This window comes from Leiobunum rupestre, chromosome 3 (genome assembly GCF_980474605.1).
Source record: "Leiobunum rupestre chromosome 3, qqLeiRupe1.1.hap1, whole genome shotgun sequence".
Classification (NCBI taxonomy): domain Eukaryota; kingdom Metazoa; phylum Arthropoda; class Arachnida; order Opiliones; family Sclerosomatidae; genus Leiobunum; species Leiobunum rupestre.
Window position 1 is genome coordinate 35,567,263 of NC_143386.1, and position 10,084 is coordinate 35,577,346.

General features: G+C 34.9%; 1 protein-coding gene across 1 annotated transcript; it reads right to left on the reverse strand.

Annotated features, from left to right (window-relative positions):
• Positions 1-1,519: 1,519 nt before the first annotated feature.
• Positions 1,520-9,820, reverse strand: LOC149951601 (solute carrier family 22 member 3-like). Its single transcript, XM_090169610.1, has 10 exons — positions 9,772-9,820; positions 7,236-7,537; positions 6,537-6,640; positions 6,188-6,342; positions 5,943-6,114; positions 5,449-5,599; positions 4,521-4,618; positions 3,917-4,020; positions 1,757-1,938; positions 1,520-1,699 (listed from the first exon to the last, which is right to left on the reverse strand). The coding sequence occupies exons 1-10, from the start codon at positions 9,818-9,820 to the stop codon at positions 1,520-1,522; spliced, it is 1,497 nt and encodes a 498-aa protein (XP_090025736.1).
• Between the last annotated feature and the right edge of the window lie 264 nt (positions 9,821-10,084).

Consider the following 10,084-nt stretch of genomic DNA (forward strand, 5'->3'; position numbering starts at 1 on the left):
TAATTGGATCAAATGAATGGCAAATCGAAAATAGTAGCACCATTATTGCATGTTAATTCAACATTATTAAAAGCGTTTTAGTAATACTTAAATATCAGGAGGTTACGTTTGCGATAAAAACAAATATTTTGAAATAAAATAATTTTTATGTAATAAAAACGACTTTAATTTGGAATTTATGTTATAAATAATTCTAACAATAAATAAGGTGTTGGTCCATTTGATCGAAAAATATGTGATCTACAGTCGATCATTATACGTTGCAATTGATCAAAATTCTATTAGATCGATTCCCATTTGTCACATGTTTCATAAGATCGAACCTTCAAATGATCGAATACTATTTGATCGAATTCAAAAGTATTTATAGTACCAGTTGGTATGTTTTTATTTTACCGAATGTCAATATGAATTGCAGAAGGAATAATGATGGAATAATTCATTGCTTAAGTGCAGAAGGAATAATTCATTGCTTTAACTGTATTAAGCCACAAAGATGAAGAGATTTTTACTTTATACACTATATGGTGGAATTTTTTATGACATCGACGATAATGGCCCGTTTTTTTTATATATATAAATAGGGTCAGGTTAGGTTAGGTTAGGTTGATGTACGCGCGCCGTTGCCTTTTCGATTTACTCCCAAAAACTAGTAGTTTTACCCTACAGTAGCTTTCGATCAAATGCCATTCGATCAAATGCAATTCGATCAAATGGAAATTCGATCAAATGGGACCCGTTCGATCATTTGGGAATCGATCAAATAGACTCAAACCATAAATAATTATGGTTATTTAACATTTTAATTATTTTTAAAAATAATAAATAAATGGCGAATAAAATTATAATTATTTTTAAGGGTTACAAATAGATGGCGAACTAAATGTACATAATTTGTGAGGGTCACAAATTAATGGCAGGCCACTTAGCTGTAAACATACTTTTATGTTACAGCTAAGTTCAGGCCATATTAAAAAGTGTATGGATAAAATGCCTTAAACTGAACTGAACTATCCATATCATCTTTGCGTCATAGTTATGACGTGTGATAAGCCAATATAAGGGCCAAAGCAAGAAGGCTTGAAAGGCGGGGGGCAACAGAGCTCTTTAATGTGTATTTCAGCCAACTAGAGCTTCTTAAGCAAGAGGGCGGTTCCCTTCTTGCAAACGGGTATCATGCAGAATACGACTGAATGTGAATAGGCGAAGCTAACCGCTGAAAACTTTCTAGTTGCACCGACAAATGGATCTACCATTATTAAGTGTTATAACGTAATTTCTAAAAGGTACCCATCATTTGGATGTATGCGCAATTTTATAAAGTGAGAAATTGGTTCCAAAATTGGTTATTCTCTAATGTATACGTTCGTTTTGAGCAAGAGAAAGTTGCTACGTTTGAATATAAAAAATAATCAAGTCCATGGGAAAGTTATTAAATTTTTATCTGTGACATTTACACAAATATTTAATACGAAATGTCGAGGACTAAGTAATTCACACAATGTTGACTAAGGTATATTTAATCGTGTACTGTTTTAGTATATTTTGCTACTGTTTCAACCTTTATCGAATTGACATCACTAAGAGTCTCCGCGAGTTTCTTGTCCTTTGTCTCCGGCAGAAAGAAGATCAAAGCGCCGCTGACGATAGCGAAAATGCCGAATATTCCAAACGTCACTGACACGTTTGTATACTCTTTCTGAAAGACCAAAAATTAAACATAATTAAATTTTAATTGAATAGGATATACACTTACGACTTGAATGAAAAAGGGTGCCAAAATGGCCCCCACAGTGGCCATTCCGGCTGCGATTCCCACCCCAGCTGATCGCAAATTCGTCGGAAACAGCTCTGGCGTGTACGTATGCAGAAAATTGTAGCTGGACATTATGCAAAATCTGGCCAACACTATCATAAACATTCGCACTGGGTGATTACCTACAAAATATTTTTTTTTTTATAAACTCTTCTTCTTAACGGTGGCTTATATTGTTGACGGGGTAATTATACAAAATAATCCCAGTACCGCACATTGAGCTTTTGAGACTAGTCAGTTTCGACATTTATCAGTTTCATGTTTATTCATATTCGAGACTATTCAGTTTCGAGACTAGTACTCTTTGTACAATATTTCGGTGTTATTCACATTCGAGACTAATTATTTTCGAGACTTTTCAAGCTACCCAAATTTTAGGATATGTTTCTGACCAGTCAAGTGACAGTGACTGCGATAATAATGAAAATGACGAGCCAATTAAATAACAACTCTTAAACGTCTTGGCCTATTATAAAAAAACTCACGGAATAGGAACAAGATGTCCCGGACATTTAAGTACACACAATCCCCCCCATGTATTAGCTATATTTAAATATTAAATTTATATTTCAACTAATTGCCAATCATTTTGGACTTTAACTTTTAAACTCAAGAGGAATTTTATCGAAAACTAATTTACCTGTTTTGGAAATAAGGTATCGAAAGTGAACACGTTAATTTAAATTAATTTTTAGAGCAAACAAATTTTTCGAGTTACCTGGTTTTGGAAATAAGGAAGCGAAATGCGAACGAGTTAGATGGCGCCTGTATAGAGCTCGGCGGAAAAGGTAAATTAACCACCGAAATTTAAATTATTCATAAAAATTTCGGTTAACTGTTTATTTTTTAAATTTGCGGTTATAAAACCAATTAATATGCCAAGTTTTTATTCGGATAATTTTCGGCTATGGATAAAAACAAATAAAACGAATAATTCTTATCCAAATAACGAGCTCTACGCCTGTATCAATTGGCACGAAATTCAAATATGACAATAGTGCGTACGCGGGTTGTGGGGTCCCGTAAATCGGCGAAAAATTTCACATAAATTTAAAAATTCTTAATGCAACCGAAATCATAGTTCAGAAATGATCAGTACCAACTAAAAATATAACATTCAAACAATTCATTCTTAATTTAAAAAAAGTATGTACATTTTAATACGAAAATCTCCAAAAATCACTTAAATGGGCAAATGCCTCTCTTGCGAGGTCCCGATCCCAAAAATTATGATAATTCCGTCGAGGCTATTATCGTGCCTACCGATTGTGATATCAATCGCCTTTGTATCACTAACGTACCGCGAGCAATCGTGTGTGTGGCTGCGGCGGCGGCTACACAGTAAGTGATAGAAATACACACAAATTCCTAAGGATTGTGTGTAAAAAGCATGGGTGACGTCGTGTGACGTAGCACTCCCATAACTCTATATCATTTAAAAGTATGATATTTTAAAACTATTTCTTAAAATGCTTAAGCCTTTGTCGGGTTTTATTTTATCAGACCACGTAGTCGTAGCTGGTTTTAAAATGATATTCCAAATTTGACCAAAAGATTCTTCATTTGTTAAAGACGGAGTGCAATTCTCTATATTTTTACTATTTTGAGCTCGCATGGCATGGAGGGCTTAACAGTTTCCACCCCCCTTGAACTCAGTATAATCCGACCACCTGTATTAGTTAAAATTAGCACAATAACGCCGTGAAATGAACAACACATAATTGTTTTAAACGTCGTTTACGGGCAGACAGGTATGGACTTCGTCACTAATTTTCCTCGACGCTACCGGGCAGAAAGTTCAAGATAGCGAATATATTTATTTCACTGCGTTTGTGCGCTGAAACATTAACATTCATGGAAAGGCGGCAAGGTTTTCTATATAATAGTTTTCGATTACTAATTTTCACCAAAAGGATTCTGTTAGGATTATTTTTACCAGTTATGTTTATTTTCATAATAATGTTAAGAATACTAAAGAAATTGAATTACTTTTGGGCACAGCGATTGTTAATAGGTAAACGGCAGCAGAGATGAGGAGTAGTCCACCAAGTAGAAACTTTCGGCCAAGGAGCCTTTCGGCACCCAAACAGAAGAACATACTTGGAAATTGTACAACGCCTAAAAGGAAGACGTCCAGGAAAAGACTGCCTCCCAGAGCATCAGCAGTGAGAGCACCTCCGAAGAAAATCAAAGCCGACACGAACCTACAAAAAAAAATTATCCCTGATAAGTTCCTCTGCATTTCAAGAAGTTGAAAGTTGGTTAACATCTATGAATGGGCTCATCAATTTATAGAAATTGCTGTGGTATGTAGATGCTCAATTTAGTAAACATTTCGAACTATGTATATTGGAAGTTTACGCGCGATACGATTTCACTGGCATAAAATCCCAAGAAAGTAATCAACCCTCGGAAAGGAAACTAAACTCTCCAGTTGCAATTGTCTCTTGGCGAAGAAGATAATTTTAGTGCTTCATCATTTGAAATGTGCTTTTTTTACACCGTTCACCAAAAAAAAACACCAAAATTGGCATCAATTCCCAATTATTTCAAATATGGTCGATGTTTTAAAACATTTAAAAAATATATTAATAAGTCGAGATAAATTACATTTTTAAGTGTTATATGACGTACAAGTACTAAAAACTTTCCTTATCATTGTTAAAAAATTAAATTCCGTATGGAATTAAACTTTCCAGCTTACCAGCCAAAAAATATTATCAACGATATTTTGGTCATTTCTTTACCACGAAATATGTCCAAAATTCTGATTCCATCATTATTTGATTTCTTGACTTGAATCTATTCAAAGTGAAACAATTTTGCAGTTAATATTTTAACAAGAATTTATATGATTAACTGGTTTGGGTGTGGAATTAAGGTTACGGGGGAATATTGTAATAAAATTGACCGACAAATTGAAAAAACTAAGCTTAAGCTAGGGAAATACTGTTAGATTCCAATGCTTATGCATGCTTAACTGTGATTTTTCCTGTCCATCCTTGAGAGTAATATTCTTCAGATTTTTACTCTTAAATTAAAGTGGGGTGGCTGAGTGATTAGCACTTTCGCCTCGCAGCAAGAGGCGCCGGGTTCTATCCCAAATTGTGGTACTGGGTGAAAACTCGGAACAACTCCTTCTGCGTTGAACTTGCAAGTTCTCTCCCTACTGGTTTAAGGGGTTTTCCACCGAGCTCTTTGGTTTCCCCTTCCAAAAAAATTTGTTGAGGTTAACGGTTATAGGTAGTGCAGGAAGCTGTTGGTTCACGTGGCTTGCAGGGCTTGCCACCACCCTCCTACGCATTGTAACCCAGCCACCTGAATTTAAAAATCGCTCAATGACTTAGTTGCCTTGGGTATTAGCCTAGCTGATTATTATTATTATTATAAATAACTTAACAGGCTTATTGACTGAAGTATTGCGTTTATTTCTCTGAAGCCTAATATATGCCTAAATATGGGGCTTTTTTCCAAACTCTTCGTTTTATATAGCAATCAAACTCCAGCTAAAAGGTGGCTTTCACCTTATTAACTAAGCTGAACTTGGAAGAAAATAAGATTTAGAATGAGTATAGTCTTTTAAAGACCATAATATAAAAAACTAAATACATTAAATTAAGCTTAAAGCATACTTGAATTTGGTTACTTAATACATCAAGGTCAGCATTAATTTGAATTTCGTCTATCGGAAGTCGGTTCAATTTTCTAATCCATTTGATTAACTTGAAGCACTTTTCCTTTTTCTGTTCCACTAACAGCCATCTTGGAGATTCAGGAACGAGCCTTTTTGAAAAACCATGTCACGCTTTAAAATTTTTAAACACAAATGCAAAATCTATTTTTATTTGCTTCAACTAGCGAACTTTTGCGTTTTGTATATTCCATATTGATTGAAATCTAAACATGTGGTTTCCGATATTATAGATATTTATCGTACTGTTTATAAGAGTTTTTAGTTTCGCGCGCCAAATTAATTTTGAAATCGATTATCTCGTATTCTTTCAAAATTTCATGTGTGGTCTTCATCTTCTTACTTAAAATAAGGCAACCAGCTGTTAATAATTGAGATAATTTAATATTTTACCTAAATAGTAATAATTCCATAATGAAATGCGATACTTCTTACCAGGAAAATAAAACAACAATGCCAAACAAGCAGGCTAAGAAGATGTGAAAGTGGTGTTCATCTCGAATGTAATAGTAGAGACCCGGAAGCAGAGTGTACCCAATCGAGTATCCGAAAGTGCCTGCAACGATGCTAAAGAATCCTCGGTTTTTCTCTGTGCACATCTCCATCACTAAACACCAAATCAGAAACGTGAACAATGATGTTACTTATGATAATAATCATTTGGATTTAAATGAACTTACGAATAACCATAAGCACATAATTAACTGACAGTCCGGGAAATCCGCAGAAGAACTTGGCCACGATGTAGAGCTCGACGTCCTTCGCGAAAACAAACATGACCACTCCAATTGCCCCGGGAATGAGACTCAATAAACATATTGGTCGTCTTCCAAATCTACAAATTGAAAAATAATTTCCAAAATCTGCCAAACTGCTTTCAACGCTACAAAGACGATTTGTAGAGATCGATAAACACACATACACCCCCACATTTCAGATTTTTTTAAAGCAAACGGTCACATTTAAGCCGTTCAGAGTCAAACCAGGTTACACCTTGCTGCCCTGTTGATGAAAAAAAAGTTTGTTTACCGGTCGCAAAGATAAGAAGCAGACATTCCAGCTATAAGATCACCCAATTGCTGAGCCGAACTGGCCACAGAAATATACCACTTGTTTTCGCAAACAAGATCGAACTGTAAAGAACAGAAAACAACAAATCATATGCCGGTATGTATGGATTCACCACTTAATTTTAAAATTATAAAAATAATCTCTACCAAAGTTTCTTGTCTACAATAATTTAACATTTTCAAATTATCAAAATAATCTACTGACGTTTCGGTTCCTCAATAATTAAAAATTTTCAAATGACCAAGACCTCCAACGATTGTTTCTCGTAGAAAGAATTTACAGTTTTAATTATTTGTTAAATAATATTATAATAATAATATCTTGATGTTATTTAAAATCCGTCGAAGCTAAAATTGTTTAACAAAAATTATCGTTTTAATATATGAAAAATCTTCACTGGAAGGAAACAAGTTTTGTAATTTATTGGTTTTATCATTTAGATTACATTAACCTTATTTCTATTTTTCTTGATGTATTTAACTGGTTCCAGAGTAGAACACGCTGCGATGAGATAATAACAAGAACCAAGACAATATAGCTAAGCTCACTTAGATCCATTCTAACATATATAAGAGACATTTAACTCAATATCTCACGTCGAGCGTTAAAATAATTATTTTTCTTTTAGGAAAGGTTGATCGATTTATATGGATTAACCTTTTCAATTAATGTCGAGTCTTTCTCGAAATCGCTGCTGTTGTATGTCCAATGTAGGCACAGTTTCGTCTGAGTTACGCTCGGTGATGTTGTGTTTACTGTCATTTGGCATTGATTTTGGTTGTATTCAAAATATGGATCAGTACATTGATATTCCATTTCAGGAGTCATCAGGGTAATGCACATTGTGGTCATAGCTATGAACATTGCATATACGGTGATCCAAAGCGTAAAAAGTTTTTGATATATTCCAATGTCTCCAATTATTTCGGTGATATCGGTTGGCGTTTTATGAGAGTCAACTTTAAAAAAAAAAATTAGAAATAATCAAAAGCTTAACTAAAATATTTGTTAAAAACGTTATATTTAATAACTCGGCAAACTAAAATACATATATGGGATACACAACTATGGAGTGCACTTATTTAATCTTAATATTTAAGGCTATGGAGCCCATACCAAGATTAAATTTAGAGATAAGCTATGAGCTTTGAGACAAAATGTTTTCATTTCAATAAATTCGTTGGCATTAACTGTTTCTTGGTTAGTTAGTTTCTGAGATTTCCTACCAATAGTCAGTTCGTTAGCGAGCTGGTCATTTTCCTCTCAAGGAAAAGTTTCCTAAAATACATCGAATTGCAATAATCTTATAAAATTGACCGTAGATGTTGTTTAGGAATATATATTGGATTAGGAATTTGTTAGAACATAGCTTCATATTTTATAAATAGAACATTCTTCTATTTCTACATCTAGATAAAGTTTAAATAAATTAACTTAAGTCGGTCAAATTGCAAATACAAATGTTGAACTCAGTTTCAATGCACTCTTTTTATGTTTTGATAGATATGTTGGCTTAGTTTTGTATTGAGTTTCAATTGTGAAGTGATCGTGATTACTTCGTTTATTACACGAGAAGCTTCTGGTTATTGAATACTAGCTTTAATACCCGGCTACGCAACACGCATAGCAAAATCGCAACACACGTAGCAAAAACGTAACACGCGTAGCAAAAAGCCCTGAACTACTTAAAAATCCCAACAAAACCTCCCCTTCTACTAATTTCACTTTAATCCGTTACAAAAGTTTAAAGGTCGGGACGGGCGCAGGAACTCAAGAGAGGAAAACCAACCGGGCGACGTTTTAAAGCAAAAAACGGCGCAACCACGCGACATTAAAAAAAATAGATCCGGAAATGGATAAGGGAATAAAATGGGTGGAAGTCGAGTAAAATGAAATTGAATTATGAGTAAAATTTAATTAGATTAATATCCATGTCAGGTATTTGGAATTAGGAGCGTTTATTTGGAAATCAGGCCCTAAAATTTCAAAGCTCTAGAGCTAACTGTACTCGAGTTTTTAGGAACATGACATACAAATAAATAGAAGGACAAACTTGATGCGTAAACGACAGACCCTGTCAGAAACCATACATACTGCGAGGCAGGTATAGCTGAATTGTCTTCTAGGTTCGTATTCAGTTTCTAAAAAAATGAACGACCCAAGTAATTTGCCACAACAGAAATATAGGACGGTAATTTGATGTCTCATTTCACTTTCCCGACCCTTTGTTGACAGGAACCACGTCAGCCAGTTTCCAGGCCCAAGGGAGAGACGACGTTGCGAGCGATAAATTAAACAATTTGACCAGCGGCTCAATTATAGCTGGTGACAATATCTTGGAAGCCTGGGTGTTATACCATCAGGCCTACAGGCGGATCCAAACTTCAAACGTTTTAATGGAATAGAGTCAATAGAGGTTATAGATAAATTATTTGCACTCAGTCCAAAACTAAGAAGAGTCAGATTCGGGTCCGGTTTGGTAAAGCTGCAATAGAAGAAATCACCAAAAGCCGTCGCTATGGCCAAAGGACCATTAAAATCGACGGAGAAGCTCTTTGTGGCAAAAACGCATTGAAACCTTACGTGAAAGAAGAAACGATCGAAGCTTTATTCAAAGTCAAATAAGAGGAGCTACAATTTATTGGAGCAGTGGCAAGGGCCAAAGCAACTGCTCGGAATGTTCAAAATTAAGAAAACGTACGCTGTCTTTGAAAAAGGTTTCAAATCATGGCCAACTCATGAACAAAAACACAATCTAGTCTCTCTTATTTCCGAGGTTTCCCTCATTTAAAATGAACTTCATGTGTTGCTATGGACATGATGGTGAGACGGCGGCGAAAGAGATACTGAGAGAACAGCATTGCGGGTTTTTAGTTGAAAATTTGGTCGGTGAAAGTGCAACAGTGGAAATGAAATCTCACCTCTCATTTTAAACCATGCACCCCCTTATATACCTGACCATTAACAAGAGATAACTAAGGAGCGCAAGGACAAGAAATCGTTTTACGGCACCGACGATGACGCAACGAAATGTTTTCCGTTCAAAAGGAACGATAATTTATTTCGGCAAATCCCGCGTCATCACCAAATAGCGGGAAGAAAACTATGCTTCTTTGTTATACATAGCAGAAAGTAGATCATCATTGTTAATATCCCAAGGACACTTTGAATAATTGGTTAGTTTAAAATTAACCAAATAAACCTTCGTCGCACAGAGTCCAAGATAATGTAGATTTAGTCATCTTTAAATGAAACAATCTCCGAAATACTTCTAACCATAGAGAAGAAAACGACTAATTTTGGACAAACGTAGTTTATTTAACTATTTCAAAAGGGTAAAGGACCATAATTATTTATTGTAGAAGGACACGTAGCATCATCGCCAGAAAGAAAAGGAATATGTCAGCAACCGTCACGTCAAAATACCCATGGGTATTTTGAAGTGACGCCAGAAAGTAGAATTATCTATTAGATAATGAACCAATACCAACGGGTCATAGAATTAA

Bases quoted from the DNA above. Each gene is read 5' to 3' on its own strand.
- LOC149951601 (XM_090169610.1), bottom strand. From the start codon at position 9,820: ATGACTAAATCTACATTATCTTGGACTCTGTGCGACGAAGGTTTATTT. The intron at 4,021-4,520 runs GTAAGCTGGAAA...TTTTTTTTGTAG, and splicing joins TTGATAATATTTTTTGGCTG to GTTCGTGTCGGCTTTGATTT. The intron at 1,700-1,756 runs GTAAGTGTATAT...TTGGTCTTTCAG, and splicing joins CACCCTTTTTCATTCAAGTC to AAAGAGTATACAAACGTGTC.